Here is an 18193-nt window from a genome sequence, read left to right on the forward strand (position 1 = left end):
CAGGTCTAGGACTAGACTTTTTATTGTGATTTTTCGACAAAAGTGCCTTTCGAAAAAAGGGAGGTAACACTGGTTGAGCACGCACACACACACACACACACACACACACACACACACACACACACACACACACACACACACACACACACACACACACACACACACACACACACACACACACACACACACACACACACACACACACACACACACACACACACACGCACAGGCGCGCGTTTCAATTAGACTTAGAAGTATTAAACATGTTATTACCTGTTTATGACTGTAGTCTATGTTAAAAACACAGAACCAACTGTTTTAAAACGTATCTGATCAAACCCTTTTCTCTTTGCGTACCCCGTTGGCCCTCCTATTCGTCATGACGCAACCAGGGGTTCAGCAGAAATTGCGTGCAGGCTGCAGCTCATTCACAGTACAGCAGAACTGCACAGCATAGCACAGCTCTTTGGACTCGCACAACTTTTTTTTTCCTGCTCTATCATGGTTCCAGTGAGGTTCCCCATTGACCATCACCTGGCCACCGGGGTGCCCTGATGAGCGTTAGATATAACTCCAAGTGGGATGACAGAGGGGACAACTTTTTATACGTTTAAAACAAGAGCGCTTCTTTTTTTTTTATAGCGTCATTAGTGCAGCGATCAAGATGATGTCCGCGATAGAGACGGGTGCCGCCGTTTACCAGCCGGCCCAGCTGCTGAACTGGATGTGCATGTCTCTGCAGGAAAGCCAGACCAATGCCTTCGATGCGTTCAGACCCGGGTCCGAGGGCTTTTTGGACCTCCACACCGCAAAACGCTGTGCAGCTGAGCTGAGCTCTCCGCTCCACTCCAACTATCTGAACAGCTTTTTGCAGCTCAAGAGTGAGGTATAAATACTGTACATGCTTTTGTTGTCATACCCCGTGCATTGTCCAAATTGCTTAAATTGTTCTCATTAGTTCTTATAGGCCTAGCTTATGCAGAGGCCGACTAATGATGCGACGCTGTCTTGCTGTCTTGTTAACACAATAGTTTACATTTTTGAGAGGCGGGCCACAATTAATGAGTACTTTGTGGATGCTTGCTCTTATAACTATGTTGATCATTCATATTGTCATACTTATATATGTTTGTTATTATTATTATTTAAACAGTGGTGGCAATACTTTTGCTGAGTCTAAATCCCCCCCAGTGAAAGAATGCCGCTCAGTGAATGTCGAAAGCTGATGTATTTTTACTGCATATGTCTGTTGCCCATACAGCGAAAACCTCACCAGCATTCCTCCAGCTGGTGAGCCACTGCGGCGAGAGAGCGCGCATGTACTACATGAATGTGTGTCTTGTACCCAGGTGCATAGTACCTGTGTGTGTTCCCGCTGGTCTGGGATCAGCGGGTAGGGGCAGACGAGGTGTATGGTGAGAAAAGGCCCCTCACAGATTTATTTTTTTTCAAAGTCAAAATGAAGAGTTCAGCGGGGCCGGCCACTGCATGGGTCTATGGGGCCACTTCGTTTTGTGGTTGATTGCCCATCATGACACACTCAAAGTCTAATGTGCCCATATATATTATGAATGGAAGAGAACGTCGGAAGAGACAATTTTACTCACTTTTACATGGCTGTTTTTCTCACCATGCCTCCCACTAGGTAAGGCGTGTAAGGCGTTTGCAAAAGTGCGTCCTGGTTGATCTGTGTAATGTTATTAATAGCTAACGTATTGGACAGAATAGTAGAGTAGCCTATGATGAGAGGGATGTGTAACCATATGTGCATAAAATACAGTTGGTAAATGAGACGTCAAACCCCTGCTGTCATCAAAATCACAGTGTTTATGAGGGAGTACAATTTATTTCCTGTGATATCCTGCAAGCAAACTGCCTCTCTATCTCGCACCCCCCCCCCATCCCCCCCCCTCTCTCTCTCTCTCTCTCTCTCTCTCTCTCTCTCTCTCCCTCTCTCCCCCCCATCCCCCCCCTCTCTCTCTCTCTCTCTCTCTCTCTCTCTCTCTCTCTCTCTCTCTCTCTCTCTCTCTCTCTCTCTCTCTCTCTCTCTCTCTCTCTCTCTCTCTCCCTTTCTCGCCCTCACTCTCCGTGGTACCATGGAAGCTATCTCCTCCCAAAAGGGGCACAATGATCGGATTGTGCCCTCCCCAGGCTACAGCCCTGCCCAGTGGCACTGGGAAGATGCACAGCAACAAAGGCATTCTGTCCCCTTTAAGGAAACGGGACACTATATGCTCGCAGAGTAAATGCAACACATCTGCAGCCCATGAAACCGGCCCACTGTGTGTGGAGCAGACGCTGTCAAAACAACAGAATGAATTACGTTTGATGGAGTGACGGGTGAGGTTAAGAGCTTGCTCTTCCCAATCCCATGCCCCCCGATTATACGGTCACGTATCTGATTAGAAAGGTATGGATGTTATAGAGCGGCAATAACGACAAAGACGTCGTAGCAAAACAGTGTTCCAACACAAAATTTAATGATGAGATAAAATCACAAACTGTTGTTGGAAATCATGCATTCATTACTATTAAAAATGGAAGGGTAGAATGTTTTTGTAATTGATATATAAATACAAAGCTATGAGGCAAAACTGTATAGCAAGAAAATAGAGAAAACTGAACATGAAAACATTCTTATCAATATTTTGCATTTATAATAATGTAGGATAGAGCGGAACAGGATAGTCTACTGGCCATGGGGTCCGACTCCGAGGCTGAAGGTACTGGGTTAGATCCCCAGTGTCCGCAGGCCAACCTTCAGCGAGACGCCCCAAAACCCCACCTTGGTGACACGTAGCTGGGTTCACCGTCTGCCGCGTGTGGATGAAAGTGTCAGTGCTCAAATGTCTCAACAGTCAATAAAACGGATTCTGACGCCCTGCCGGGACATGTGTGTGTTTTTGCGACAGGCCTTGAACAACAGCCCCCAGCTCTACAAGAGCCCCTCCCCGTACGGGTCCCTGCACAACATCGCCGAGGGTCCGAGCTCGCTGACGGACCCCTTCTCCGAGCTGTGCCTCTCGTCATCGCCCACGCGCAGGCTCAACAAACGGCCGCCGCCCAACTACCTCTGCCACCTCTGCTTCAACAAGGGACACTACATCAAAGACTGCCCTCAGGTGAGCCGCGAGGGGGTGGTGGTGGTTGTTGTGGTTCTGCTGGGGGGCCGACCCCAACCCCCCCCCCCCCCCCGCATCTGGTGGGGGGAGTGTGACCTGACTCAAAACAGACGGGTACAAAAAAAAAGTTGGGGAAACGAGCAGCAACTAAAGAAAAAAGAAATGTGTGAAGGGAATAAGGCTTTGAAGTGGCAACTGTCCAAGAACCCCCCCCTCCCTTCGCAGGTTGAGAGACGCCCTTTATCCCCAGACGTTCTCCATTCCTGGGTTGAGTCTGACTAGTTTTATTCTTGTCTTCAGGGGAATTTCGTCAAATTGTATGAGACATTCTATATAATAGGAGTCAGAATTGTATGGGTGTGACTTTTTTGTGTATTTCTGTGTGTGGATGCGTGTGCGTGTGTGATGTGTTTGTGTGTGTGTGTGTATCTGTGGATGTGTGTTTGCATATGTGCCTGTGTGTGTGTGAGCATTCAAATGTGCGTCTGTATGTGCATGTGTGTGTGTGAGTGCACCACTTTTGTGAGAGTGAGTCTATGATGTGTGTTCATGTGTGTGGGTGCATGTGGGAGAGTGAATCTAGTGTATGTGCTTGCTTGTGTGTGTGTGTGTGTGTGTGTGTGTGTGTGTGTGTGTGTGTGTGTGTGTGTGTGTGTGTGTGTGTGTGTGTGTGTGTGTGTGTGTGTGTGATGTGCATGCTTACATGTGTGTAAGTGCCCTTGTGTGAGAGTAAATCTATTATGTGTGTACGTGTGTGTGGGTGCATGTGTGAGAGTGAATCTAGTGTATGTGCATTTGTATATGCGTGTGAGAGAGTTAGCGTGATATAAAAACAACTCCACAGCACCAATTATGAAAGTGCATAGTCATGTTAGACGTGCAGCGACGGGTCAGTAATGAACAACTGATGCTAGATGAGATCTCTGAGCCTTAATGGGAGATGATGGCTGTTTTCTGTGAAGCTACAGCAAAACTCTTTTTTCGTACAGGGGAAATACCTGACATTTGTCAGAAGTAATGAAAGGGAATTGAATAACACATGGGACAAAATGTGAGGCCGTTTTTTTTACAGAAACTATACTTAAATTCAATGATAGAGTCAGTATTGGAAAGTAAAAGGTTGGTTCAGAAAGCTGGTAAAAAGCGAAGCCAACTGCAAAAATAGTCGGTCATGCAGTTCCTGTTTGTGTCGGTGAGATTTGTACGTGTCTGAGTGGAGTGAAAACTGCTATTATGAATTATACGGTGCTCCAGTGGAATGAGATGGATTGAAGAAGAAACAATAAAGTCAACAGCTTCTTGACACAATCACGTTTCTTTGTACATATTTAGGCCCAATCCCATTTCTACCCCTTCCCCCTTCCCCTTACCCCTCAACCTTGTTTTGAAGGGGTAAGGGGAAGGGGGAAGGGGGAAGGGGGAAGGGGGAAGGGTAAGGGTAAGGGGAAGGGTAAGGGGTAAGGGGAAGGCGCAAGGGGTAGAAATGGGATTGGGCCTAAGGCCCAATCCCATTTCTACCCTTTACCCCTTCCCTTTACCCCTTCAAAACAAGGGGGAGGGGTAAGGGGTAGAAATGGGATTGGGCCTTAATCTCCAGTAATTGACGATTCACTTGGCGGTACCTCTAGGGACCATCCTCTCTCATCGTGTTCCTGAACTTCTTATTTTTCTTACCACTACTCGCCCCATTTTTCCTAACTGACTTCGATGATGCCGGAGGTATGCATCTATTAACACAGACATTGAACTGAAGTGTAGCATAGTTGCGTTGCTATACATTAGCCTATAAAAGCGCTGGTCAGGGAAAGGCTATATCGGATGCCTTTCTGGAATGTCTCCCAGCCGACTTGTTTGGGTCTGAGTGGCAGCGGTGGGGCATCAAAGAATGTCATGGCTCAGTGAGGAAAGAGAAGAGGAACAGAGGAAGTGGGCATGCCTGGTCGCCCCCCCGTCCCCCGACAGCCAATCAGGAAGCAGGGCCGCATGCCTTGCAATAACTCCCAAAGTCACTTTCCATTTTCAGTTTTTTTTTTGCATCAACACGACACAGAGGACGCCTCTATAGGGTGTTGACCACGGAGCCTCTTGATTGCCCCTCCCTTATTAGTGAAAACATAACTGGTCACACACACACACACACATCTTAATGGTCACCAGTGGATAGCAGCTCTAAGTAGAGACGTCTGGCATGCGACCAGGGTTGTCCGTGCCGTCCCTGTGAATGCAGTGGTAAACATCTTAGTGACAGCCCTGGAGTGTTGAGTTTCTCTCCCTCACCCTCCACGCCCTGGGTTCAGAGCAAGCGAGCGAGAGAGAGAGAGAGAGAGAGAGAGAGAGAGAGAGAGAGAGAGAGAGAGAGAGAGAGAGAGAGAGAGCACAAGTGACAGTAAATGACTGTATGGTGGGAAGAGCCTGGGCTAAATAAGGATTGGATTGTTCCTCTCCAGAAGAGGTCGTAGGGGGTGGTGGCTGTGGTGGTGGTGGTGGTGGTTGGGGTGGTGGGGGGGGGGGGGGGGGGGTTCCAGGGGTCAGGGAGCTGGCCTGTATTGTTCACCCAGCGGTTGCTGAGCCTGCAGCGGCAACCTCTGCCCGGTGCTCATGCAGAGGTCCGCGGTTCGATTCCCCGGCCCTGGGAAGGGAGATTACCGGGTTGTACGGTTGTAGGGATGACTCTAAAAAACAAACAGGGATGTGTTTTAGTGTTGAAAACCCCACGGGTTCTGCTGATGGCGGTGTTAAAGGGATTTAATAAGGCTTGTAGAAATAAATAGCAGAACATTTTGTGGCAGGTCTGGTGGATGACTTCGGAACTCTTGAAAGTCGTTGGTGTTCACATTATTGTTTTTTACTGTTAACAGGTTGTTACTGTTTTTTCTCCTTGTTTCTCACTACTTCAAAGCAGCATCTATTGTTTATCGCTGCCTCTTTATAGTTATTCTATAACTCTTGGATGCCAACGGGGATAATAAATACCTCCTAGAAATACAGATGTGTTGTCGTCTTAACTCTGCACCTCATTTAGAAATTGTAACTGAAAATGTATTTGATCTAAACATAAAGCTACACACATCATGCATGAACGAGTTCGTTTAATTGCTTAAGGCAACCGTCATACCGTCAGAAAAGGAGAGATCCACTCTCCTCATCTTTATTGCACGCTGGTGCGTCTCTGCCAACACTCAGTGATTAGGCCCTTGCCCTTTGCTGTCTCTTTACTACCACGAAATCTTTTATCAGTCCAGAGTGTGCTTGGTGTTTCTGCTGGCCTGTGCCTCTGTGTGGAGGAACAGCAGGGGGATGAGCAAGATAGAGGAAACGCTGGAATGTGGGATCAGAGCAGACTCCCTCCTGTGAACCAAACGACATGCCGTTTCTACACAGGTTCTGTGGTCAAACAAACAATCCCCCCCCCCCCCAAAATCCAACCCCATAAAAAACGTCAGAAAGACAGATGAAGAGCCGGTTGTCTCCCTCTCTGTCTGGGTTAATCGTATGTTTTTCTGTTGAGCTGGAGGAGGTCACACCCACGCAGGACATGGGATATGAGTTTGTAAAGAAAAAAAAGGAAGGAAAATGGAATCGCAACAAAGGAGAACGTTGGAATCAGTTCAGGTTGTTATGTGCAATCAATCATCATTTTTTGTTTACTGGACTTGACAGTAGTAGTTTGTGATTAAACACAATATTTACTGAACAGTTTAACTGAAAGCTGACATCTGGTCTGAACCGTTTGTAGAATTTGAATTCTGAAAGTTAGACCACAATTCAATATTCCTTAGTAACGTTATTAAAAAACGCTAATGATAAGCAATATTTATTATGATAAAAATATATAAATCCATTGATGTATTGAACACATGAGGCCCCCTGTGACTATATACTCGCCCAAGGAAACCAAAATAACAACGATAAGTTTGCACAAGGCCGTGTCTCTGGGGTGGTTTGGGTTTGCTTGCGTTGGATGGATATTAAATCGTTCCCCCGTCCTCTGTCAACAGGGGAAAAATACTGCGTGAAGCTGGGAGCCGTTAAAGCAGTAACACTCTCCTCCCATCTCTTGTCGTTACATTTTGATTACCCCCTTCTGGAATCTCGCTCAGCTGTGTGCTTTAAGACGAATATGGGAATATTCTGTTGTCAGCGGTCCACCAGCACACCTGTCCCTGTCGTTCACTGGACGCGAAACCCAACAGCTGTACAAGTCGTCAGCTTGACCACAGAGCTGTGCATCATCTATTCGTTGTCTCGACATCTGTGATTGTTTTTCTTGACAGGCTTAAAAGCACACTTAGTGGCAAAGGGGGCAGGGGCTGATAACGGATAACGATGTGTGTGTGTGTGTGTGTGTGTGTGTGTGTGTGTGTGTGTGTGTGTGTGTGTGTGTGTGTGTGTGTGTGTGTGTGTATGCATTTGTACATGTGTGTGTCCCGTGCATGCAAGTGCACGGGAGATCCGTGCAGATGTGTGTGGGTGGAGTGAATATCCAGTTGAAATGTTCCAGATGACGGACCAAGTGAAATTCTTGTGTCGTGTGCAGACTGAGTGACTACCTGTGGTTTCTAATAGTTTTGTTGTGCATTAGAATCAGCGCCCTGATGGCCTCACTGATGTGCCTATCACATGACAAGGCGAGGGACATACCGTGTGAGTTACAGCTTGTAGGCCTGCAGTAATGTCGAAATCCTCACGTGATAACTAATTTTCCATTTGTGGTGCATTTGGACTCATATTTTTCAGCGGGAAGGATAAGGAAATGCCATTGTGTAGAACAGGACACACGGCCGCTTCCATTGGCTGGGGAGTGGAAAGCATCTCGCCTCGTCTCTTTGTTTCCACGAAGCGCAGTTCCCGCGGTTTGCACCCATGGTCGATGCTATGGTCGCATTTCTCCTCAAACTTTTGCGAAATGTTTAACCAACGCACCAAAACACTTGCGTCGAGAAAGAGAATAAAATAGAGAATTCGTAGGGCCTTTGCAGTCATGCCGTTGCATCTCCACTGAAAGCGTGTATACGACGGAAAATGAGGAATGCGGTGATGTGGCACATATGGCGCAGCAACAACAGCTGCATGGGTGCAACCTAAACGGGCGGCTTTACTGCCCATCAACACTGACTGTGCAAAATGCACACTTGTCAGTTCCAGGGGCCGGGGGCAGTTGTGGCCGGGGAGCGACATACAGGTGCAGTTGCATCGGCAATGGAGGTTTTTATGCACTTTAAACAAGGTTTTGATGGGTTTTAATGACAGTGGTTACCTTTGGAGGAATGGAGATAGGGGTGGTGGTGTTGGTGGTGGTAGAGGCGAGAAGGGGGCTGGTGGTGGTGGAGAGGAGAAGGGGGAGGGGGTGCTATTATAATGCAGTGGGATAGAGCGCTTTCTTTGAATTTGTCAGCTTGGGTTTGTGTGTGTGCGTGTGTGTGTGTGTGTGTGTGTGTGTGTGTGTGTGTGTGTGTGTGTGTGTGTGTGTGTGTGTGTGTGTGTGTGTGTGTGTGTGTGTGTGTGTGTGTGTGAGACTGCATGAACCACACATGGCATCTGAGGCCTCTGGTCTTCTCAAGTTCTCTAGGATGGATGACCCCAGGGAGGGGGAGAGAGGGGGAGAGAGGGCGAGAGAGTGAAAGAAGAAAGAGAGAGGGAGAATGTAAGGACAGAGAGAGCGTAAGAAGAGAGAGAGGGAGCGAGAGAGAGAGAGAGAGAGAGAGAGAGAGAGAGAGAAGGAGAGAGAGTGTAAGAAGAGAGAGAGGCAGCGAGAGAGAGAGAGAGAGAGAGAGAGAGAGAGAGAGAGAGAGAGAGAGAGAGAGAGAGAGAGAGAGAGAGAGAAAGAGAGAGAGAGTTGGGGGGTTTGGAGTAGATTTCTCCATTGTTTATCCTGATGGATTCCAGATGATGGCAGAGGGAGGTAGCCGACCTCCTGGGCCCCCCTCTCCCTCTCCAGGAACCACGGACCCAGGCCAACACTATCTGACACAGTGGGGAAGTGTAGGCATGTGGATGCCGGTCAGACTCCAGCACTGATTCCAGATAGGGAAGGTCTTTATAATGAGGAATGTGGGGGGAATTATTATGTGTGTTTCATACAACCAAGTAAACCAAAGTATGAACGTATAACTGTATGCATTATAACTTCATAGGCTATTTAAAAAGAACTAACACTAGCAATGCTAAACTTCCCTCACATGGTTTCTGAGTCAAAAAATGTCTCACATTCAAAACTAATTTCAGAGAAAGTCGTGCTTCCTGTAGCCAGCGGTCAGCAGTCCAAACTCTTTGAAAGGACCGGTGCCGCTGGAAACTCTGGACTGTGCCCTGGCCTTTGGTGGCCTTCCACAGATTATAAGCAGGGTTTTGTTTTGCTTACTCTGCAAAGTCAAAGGCTGTTTCCTCTTTCAGGAAGACTGTGCTCTGTCCTTTCGCACTCTCCCTCTCCCTTTCTGTCTCTTTCCCTCTCTCTCTCTCTCTCTCTCCCCCTTTATATCTCTATCTCTCTCCCCCCCTCTCCCTCTCTCTTTGTACCCACAGCCTTGGGGGGCGGACTAGAGGGACTTGATCGTCGGGTGGAAGTGTGGGTCCTGACCCAGTGGTGTGTGGCTAGCAGGATGGCCACATGAATGTGTTTGTTTGTTTCTGGATCCTCGGGAAAAGGGGGGGGCATTATGCAACTCACACTTCTTCCGCAAAGCAGGAAGTTGTACTATTCAGTCGTGGCAGTACATCAATGAGAACCCTGTAGGTGAATGGAAGTGCAGTGAGGTGCAATTTAAGGAAATGTTCTATTTTATCTTTCACATTTCTTGCTGGTGGTCATAGTGTGTGGCGTTTCAGTTTCAGGTTTCATGTCTCTAACTAATGGGACCATTCTTAACCTCTGGAGGACACACAGGCACTAACACACAAACACACACACACCCACACCCACACCCACACCCACACACACAGTGCCTCACAGTGGCCACACACTGCACACACATGCAAGCTTGACCACTTGTCGACTCAACAGCTGTTTTTGGAGTTATGCGACTTGGCTACCAACACAAAATATAACAAAAAAAAACATTTCACAGAATACATGTCTGTAGATCAACATCAACATGTTTCCCTCCACAGTGTGAAAGCGCCATGTGTGGCTTTTCTTTTTTCTCTCTTCTACGTTATCAAAACAAGGCTTCACCTAGACGGCTTGGCGTTCAGCTAGCCATTCATCACTCTGCCCCTAATCATGACGTGCCCTCCTTCTCAGCCAAGGTGCTTCTAATTCAAACCAGGGATGTTGGGATGATTACTTTATGATGGTTTTAGGATTTTGTCATGTTTTACAAGGGCAGGGTTCATCTGGGTTTGATTTTCTCTCCCTCCGAGCCGGTTCCCCGAGCCGTGATTGGTGGGCTGGGGCCAGCTGGGAGGGATGACTGAGGGCCAGAGTTATGTGTGCTTTGGAAGCGAAGCCTCTCCCATTGGCTGCCCCGATGTGTTTAGGCCTCCTTGACGTTCCCCAGGGAGCCCAGCTGTAGGGAGGGAGGGAGGGGGGAGGGAGGGAGGTAGGGAGGGAAGGAAGGAGTGCATTTCAAATGGGAAAGTTTGTAGAAACATCTCTGTTGCTGTCTCGAAAATTGATTAGAGCTTATACTCCCCCTCCTGTTTTCCATCAACATCTTAAAACTTCTCCTAAAAGTGTCAACAATGTTTGATGAGTGAAAAAACACATGTCATCCTTTCCTTCCAATTTTGATTATTTGATGTTCTCGTTTTTTGTGTCGCAGTATTTCATTATTCTACCCATTTGACCTGCGTGCCGAGTTGGCCACTCGCCCAACAAAAACCAAATAAATCACACTCATCCTATTACGCTGATGAAAAAGGAAAAGACAGACGCAATCACAACATCCCCTGGCTTAATGACATGGCAGCTAGGGACAAAACTAAGCACGGTACATTTAGGTGTTTTCCCTTTTCTGAACTGAATGTAGTCAAAACAAGAGGCCTCTCAGAGTGATGTCTCCCATTACTGATGTGGTTGTGGCTTTGGGCCGGGTCTTTGGTTTCACAGGCTCGTCCCAAGGGAGAGGGGCTCACCCCGTACCAGGGGAAGAAGAGGTGTTTCGGGGAGTACAAGTGCCCCAAGTGCAAGAGGAAGTGGATGAGCGGGAATTCCTGGGCCAACATGGGACAAGAATGTATCAAGTGCCACCTCAACGTGTACCCGCACAAGCAGGTGACCCTCGGCAGAATTACAGTTTTTTTAATAAACAATTGGGCCAGGGGTCTTTTCTACTGGTGTCACTGGGTTCCCTGGGTTACACTGTGTGCTGGGGTCAAAGAGTAGAGGTCGTAGTACAGAGAACTGACTTTCAGAACACCTACAACGACTGGGTGGGTTAGCAATAAGACCATTATTGTTTAGCATTGATTATTTATGGGATTTTTATGGGAGTTTTGGGGGGGGGGGGGAGGATTTATGGGACAGAATTTAAAGGCTGCTTTAGCAATAAGAAAATTATGGTTTATCATATATTATTAATGGTACGTAATTTTTATGGATTTATTGTTACAATAAGAATATACAGAAAAAAAATATGCATCAACAGAAGAACAGGTCTGCTGATGACTGAGTCACTGCAATCATTTTTACATTGTATTGCCGTTTTTCTCCTTCGTGTGTACAAACCTGAATAGGCCTACTGTCCTTTGCATGCTCCTTCTCGTCACAGGTCATGTGGAGGGCTAAGCTTATGCTCTGTGTGTTTCCATAGCGACCTCTAGAGAAACCCGATGGCCTGGACGTGTCTGACCAGAGCAAGGAGCACCCCCAACACCTTTGTGAGAAATGCAAAGTGCTCGGCTACTACTGCCGGCGAGTACAATAACCATCACCAGGAAAACAGACCCCTCTGGGTTTTAATTTGAGTGGGTTCTTTTTTAAATGACCACACCCTGTATTCAGTTCCAGGTCAAACCTGTTCTGGCTCATGGTCGCTTCTTCTTTTTGTTATTTCGGTTGGGCCCTGGTCATTATGTGAAGGACTCCATGGTTGAAGTTAGGGAACTAAGAACAATGTGACTTGACAAGCTGTGAATTAAGAAAGGTTGGATTAGCCGCTTTCTTTTCATCATGTTTAGACATGTTTTGAAGAGGTTCCGCTTCTTTTTATATATTTGGTTTTGAGTTACATTTGTATATTTCAGAAGTAACAAAAAGTTGTCTACCAAGGTATTTTCTGTATAAAATATGAAACAAATCTCTACTAATGTTTTAATAAGATGTATCTGTATTGTCAGTGTTTTCGGATGGTACATAACATTTTTTAAGGGTCAATAATGCTTTCTGTATTACTGCTTTCATGAATATGCTATCATACTAACCATTATTTTAAATTGCATATGTAATAATTTTCCTGTTCAGCCAAAGAGTAAGAACATAGAGGTATATTTTGTATATTATCCACACTTAAGATGAGTAGACATTTTTCGTCTACTTTTATTGGATTGCGTGTCAAGGAAACATATTGTTCAATGATCAATGAACCAGACTGTTTATAACCTGTAATTGTATGATACATTAACTCCCTCAGTGCCTTTGACTAACCTATATGTGAGGGTTGGTAGTATATATGCATTAAACTATATTAAGAGGGATGAATTCCTCCTGCTGCGTGCACCTAAATATCCAAACCTGAGATAAAGCTGAGAAACTCCATAAGAACAACCACAACCAGAACACATCGACAAATACCTTCGAACTTGGGTCCAGTTGCAACTTTATTGTGGCAGTAGATGTGTTATTACTTGAGATGAACAAAATCATTCAAAAGAACAAACTAGAGCAGATCTCCAAGAGATCAGTCACGGTTGTAACAGGGAGCGCAAAAACTCCTCAGAATGCCGCTCTGGCGCTCCATCTCTCTGGCAAGAAAACCCAAACGGACTATGGCCAGAGATTGCCCTTTGAGGTGAGATTTGAGATGAACCTCCCAATTTAAACAGGAAGAGGGGCTGGAAGCACACGACGTTACGGCCGTGTTCACCTTTCGCAGCTTTGGGAATACAGCACAGACTATGTAGAAAACTGCTGGGTTTCCGCCTCCGGTCGTTACGGTAATTCTACTCAACATATTGTTTTTAATCACAGTTATTGTTTCAAACCAGATGGAAACTAAAAACACACACAAGTTTGAAATGGGAATCATTCAATGCCGTTTACTGCATAGCATTCAGGAGCAACACTGTCACATGTTACTCAATGCATGGATCATTGTAAACGTAATATTTTGTTCACATTACCCATGATATAAGTTCACATTACCCATGATATCTACCCATGGAACACTTATAACGAGTGTGATGTACCATAAAAAAGGGCCAAAGCCCTATCCCTGCCATACAATGAAACAGATATAAACTCTAGTGCCTCACAGATGATAATCCGTACCATCTGTAAAGGACAGTGTTAATATGGCTCAAATCACATTGAAGAGTATGGACAGAGTAGAGAGCAGAGTCTCTACTCTACTTCAGCTCTCCGCAGTCCGAGACTAAGATCCGCTTGGAGGTCCGTCCGGACCTGGAACCAAAGGCCTCCACCCTCCTCACCACGTCCAGGCCTTCCTTCACACTCCCAAACACCACGTGCTTGCCATCCAGCCTGCACACACAGACACCCCAACACAGATCAGTAAATTAACCAAAGTTCAGGCAAAGTTCAGCCAATCACAATGAGGACTCTGCTTGGCGACTGTCGGACTAGTAAATATGTGGTTTGTTAATGCAGAACAGTGCATAAACATATCACAGAGCATCCACATGACGCTCGAAGGTCAGTGTTGCACTGTAATGGATGACAAGTGACGGGCATGCTGTGCGCAGAAAACTTTTTCCGAAGGTTTTAATGTTGACAATACCATCATGAAAATGTTTATGCCCGCGTTACTGAATCAGTCCTCACATTGTCCTCTGCCAGCTGGTAAGGGTCACTCAATAAAAAATGGAAATAGAAAGAAGGGTATTGTGGAAGTGTCCAGTACAATTGCAGGCACAACCTTGAATGACCTTCCTCATTTGCTAAAGGAGAGAAGGCCAAGTCAATCCAAGGAGTTCATGTGGCTACCCTAGGCAGATACAATCTGCCTAGGGTAGGACCAGTAGACCTGAGTTATGTGGTTACAGCAGGCTGTCATTTTTTTTTTAATATATATATATATATATACACATACATTTTACACACACACACACACACACACACACACACACACACACACACACACACACACACACACACACACACACACACACACACACACACACACACACACACACACACACACACACACACACACACACACTCTCTTTATTAAGTAGTCCACCTGCATAAACCACTATATCATAGCTCTGCCCTGTCAAAATACATTTCTCGTTCATTAGATGAATCATACATCATATTAACGATATAAAGAAAACATTGTTTGAATCCATACTCCATACTACATGTTTTGAGGTCAAAAGGTATCTGGCTTTCTGGGATACAAATTTTAAAACTAAAGGCTTGTTCAAGAACGAACGCCCTTCGTGTGACTGAGGCCTTGGTCCGAGTTATAGTGCAGTGATTAAAAAGTAAGTGGATAAAGGATTGCCAAAAAGAAGGTGTAAAAAATAGTAGGCCTATTAATGTGCTAGGGGGCCAATACGTGATGCTTGCCGTGCACTTTAAAATAATACTCTAATCTGTCGTTTGCAGAGAGTGTTAATATGAGCTCTATGGGCAAAAGCTGCCTAATGCTACATTATTCATAACACAATGATTAATTATGTATACTCGCCTGCCCACACGTCTGCACTCAGCCGTATTATGTGAGAAATTGCAATGTCATTATTTGACTTCTGAAGTTTTTTATAGTTTATTAGTCATAGAAAATATCACTTTAGCTCCTACAAATATCGAAAATAACTTTCTTAATTTACATGATTTAGACTTTAATAGTTTGTTAAAAAAAAAAAGAAACACAATGCAGATACGAACAGCTTAGAAATAAGCTGAGGTCGAACATAGGTTAGCAGCCTGGGTCCGGTACAAAGCTCTTCAATACCTGGTATTTGTCAATTTAACTATTGCGGATTAGGCCTTATCTATGGAACCGCTGGCCCTGATGTGGGCCGGTCTGAGTCATTTATTGGCAAAGTCCGTCCCTGCTTTCTGTGTACTCACCACTCTGTTTTCTCGGTGCAGATGAAGAACTGTGACCCATTGGTGTTTGCACCCGCATTTGCCATGGACAAGATACCTGAGGAGCCAACATGCAACACAGGGATTAGTGATGCGTCTATGGTGATGGTGCAGACACAACATAACAAGACGACGGTGCGGGTGCCCATGTAGACACACAAGGACGTTGTATGACCGCAACTGCCCATCTCAAATTACAGTTAGAATCATTATCCAGCAAGCTGACCAAAGAGTGCCAGTTCCCCCTTTATACACAATTACGGCCAATTATTACTGCAAGGTCATGGCCAGTGGGAAACAATGGAAACTAAGGATCGACCGATTATCGGCGCCGATATTCGGCATTTTGACGCATATCGGCATCAGCCTTTTTTTTTTTATCCGACGGTCGATAAGAGATCAATTTAAAACTGGGTTATTTTGGCTCTGATGCAGCCATGCCTCTCTGTCTGCGGTCACTAAGCTGTCTCCAGCATTGTCCCACCCACAGCACCATCTGATTGGTTACACGCTCTGGGTACACGCAGAGCCACGACGGGTAACAGCCAATCAGCAGTGAAAGCTGTGCAAGCACAGTGCTCACACACACGGCGGAGAGGAGAAAAGGTTTTGTCTGGTTTGATTTTGAGGTAAGTTAAGGCAGCAGACTCTCACGAAATTGTAATAAACATCCCAGTCCTCTACAACTCACAACTCCTAGTAACATTACTGTGAGCCCATTATCGTTATCGAAACATAAGCGGCAGCTCGCTCGCAGTCCGTTAATCACTGGAATCAATGTTGCTGATAATATCGATATGGAAATGGTCTGTGATAGTATAAGTCTGTGTGTGAGGGAGAGAGTAAAAACCTAATAAACTCAATTCAGTCCAGTTTTATTGCAGGGAAGCACGTTAAGCGTAGGTTATACTTCTACAACTGCGTAATGCGCTATCCAACTGCGTAACCACGGAGCCCTTCGAACCCTTAGGCTTTAAGGTGAAGGCTGATTAGCTTTTAGCGTAACGTTAGCCCAGCGGTCCGCTTTCTCCTTCTCTGGTTCTAGACGCTCAGCAGACTGTAGCAAAACTCTACAACTCACGACTACTAACGTTACTGTGAGGCCCAATACGTTAGCAGCAGCTGTCTGTTCTTATGATAATCACTGATTATTAAAGTGAAGATGCTGCAGGCTATTTTGTGTTTTTAAACGGTTTATTCACTTGAAACAAGGTTGCTGATAATATTGATAGGGAAATAGTCAGTGATAAAAGTAAGAAGTGTGTGTGTGTGTGAGAGAGAGTAAAATTCAGTTAGTTTTATTACAGGGAAGCACGATGAGGGGATGGCTAGAGAATAGTGTGTGTGTGTGTGTGTGTGTGTGTGTGTGTGTGTGTGTGTGTGTGTGTGTGTGTGTGTGTGTGTGTGCCACATGAGGAACTGACAGCAAAGCACAGTCTGTCTGAGAGAAAACTGTCTGGCAATAATGGCTGTTTAACTAGGGAACTATTTTATTTATTTAAATATTCAGTTGTAAAAGATTAACATTTCAGTTCAGGAAAATTTTAGGGAGCCATTTATTTGTTTAAATTGTGTTATGTTGCAAATCTGATAAGCTGTTGTGTTTATTAAACATTAGCTTAAAGGCATTTCAATGAAGTTAAGTGTTGGAGTTTGTATTATTCAAATTTTTTACGACAATATTTTCTGTATGTCGTTTACGACAATGTTTTTCTGTAAATTAATATCGGCTCCAAATATCGGTTATCGGCCCCCTTGACTACTAATAATCTGTATCGGCCCTGAAAAAACCACATCGGTCTATCTCTAATGGAAACAAAAATATAAAAGGATGGAATGCACACAGGATAAAATATATATGTTATATTATGTAAATCTTTCTATTTCAAAAGGAAAATCCCAAGTATTCCCTGCAGTTCTCCAACGCACCACCAGTGGGACTTACCGGGACCGGTGTGCTTCAGCTTGAAGTTCTCATCTGGAAACTTCCATCCATAGATGGATTTACCTCCAGTGCCATTGTTGTTAGTGAAATCCCCACCCTGAAGTACACAACATAATAAAATACAATTAATCATTCACATCACGTTGACCAAACATACGGCATAGATAAGATGATATGCAACTAACCTGGCACATAAACTGAGGAATCACTCTATGGAAGATGGATCCCTTATATCCAAACCCATGTTCCCCAGTGCATAGTGCTCTGAAGTTCTCTAAAGGGGGAGGACATCAGATATCAGAGAACAAAAACATAATGGGTGTGGAAACATAATTACAGCCTTGCAGACTCGTCGGTACTGCAGAAACAAGTTTGGCTGACGTCACATGGTTCTGTTGGTTACCTGCTGTTTTAGGCACAACATCGGCATTCAGCTGCAGATAAAAAAAACAAAAGACAATTTGTTTAGAACATGTTCAACTGATTAATGATTCACTGAGCAGACACAGATCGGAAATAGAGGCATGTTCCTGCGTTGTAATACAGCGAAGTGCATGCGTGAGTAAAAGGTCGACAGCATACACACATGGTTATTTAACTGTGAACTGACCTCGAAAGTAACCCTTCCCAGAGGCTCGTTGTCGGCAGCAAGGTCGAAATATACAACAGGTTTCTTGGCCGAAGCGCCACTGCTGCACATTCGTACGGCGTTGAACGCCAGCGAACATAGTTTTATCCTATTTGTTAAAATAAGCATTTTTGCCTCGTATGTGCGGTGTGCACAGAGTGTACAGAATATGTTCTGTACAGATGGACACTATTTCCTCTAATCAAACTTGTTCTCTTTAAAATTGCAGTGTATAACAACACCTCGAGTCGTGTTACTGCCCCCCACAGGCAGATATGTGCTAT

At 45.2% G+C, this 18193-nt stretch overlaps 2 protein-coding genes across 2 annotated transcripts; one reads left to right on the plus strand and one right to left on the minus strand.

Moving 5' to 3' along the window:
• Positions 1-442: 442 nt before the first annotated feature.
• LOC130371083 (zinc finger CCHC domain-containing protein 24-like) lies at positions 443-14307 on the plus strand. The gene is made up of 4 exons (XM_056576716.1): positions 443-886; positions 2913-3122; positions 11170-11334; positions 11873-14307. The coding sequence occupies exons 1-4, from the start codon at positions 665-667 to the stop codon at positions 11984-11986; spliced, it is 711 nt and encodes a 236-aa protein (XP_056432691.1). The 5' UTR covers positions 443-664; the 3' UTR covers positions 11987-14307.
• LOC130371084 (peptidyl-prolyl cis-trans isomerase A-like) lies at positions 12843-18152 on the minus strand. Its single transcript, XM_056576717.1, has 6 exons — positions 17892-18152; positions 17685-17715; positions 17467-17555; positions 17282-17378; positions 15319-15394; positions 12843-13761 (listed from the first exon to the last, which is right to left on the minus strand). Exons 1-6 carry the CDS (start codon positions 18036-18038, stop codon positions 13626-13628), a joined length of 576 nt encoding a protein of 191 aa, XP_056432692.1. The 5' UTR covers positions 18039-18152; the 3' UTR covers positions 12843-13625.
• Between the last annotated feature and the right edge of the window lie 41 nt (positions 18153-18193).

The sequence above is a fragment of the Gadus chalcogrammus genome, chromosome 18, assembly GCF_026213295.1.
Source record: "Gadus chalcogrammus isolate NIFS_2021 chromosome 18, NIFS_Gcha_1.0, whole genome shotgun sequence".
Lineage (NCBI taxonomy): Eukaryota > Metazoa > Chordata > Actinopteri > Gadiformes > Gadidae > Gadus > Gadus chalcogrammus.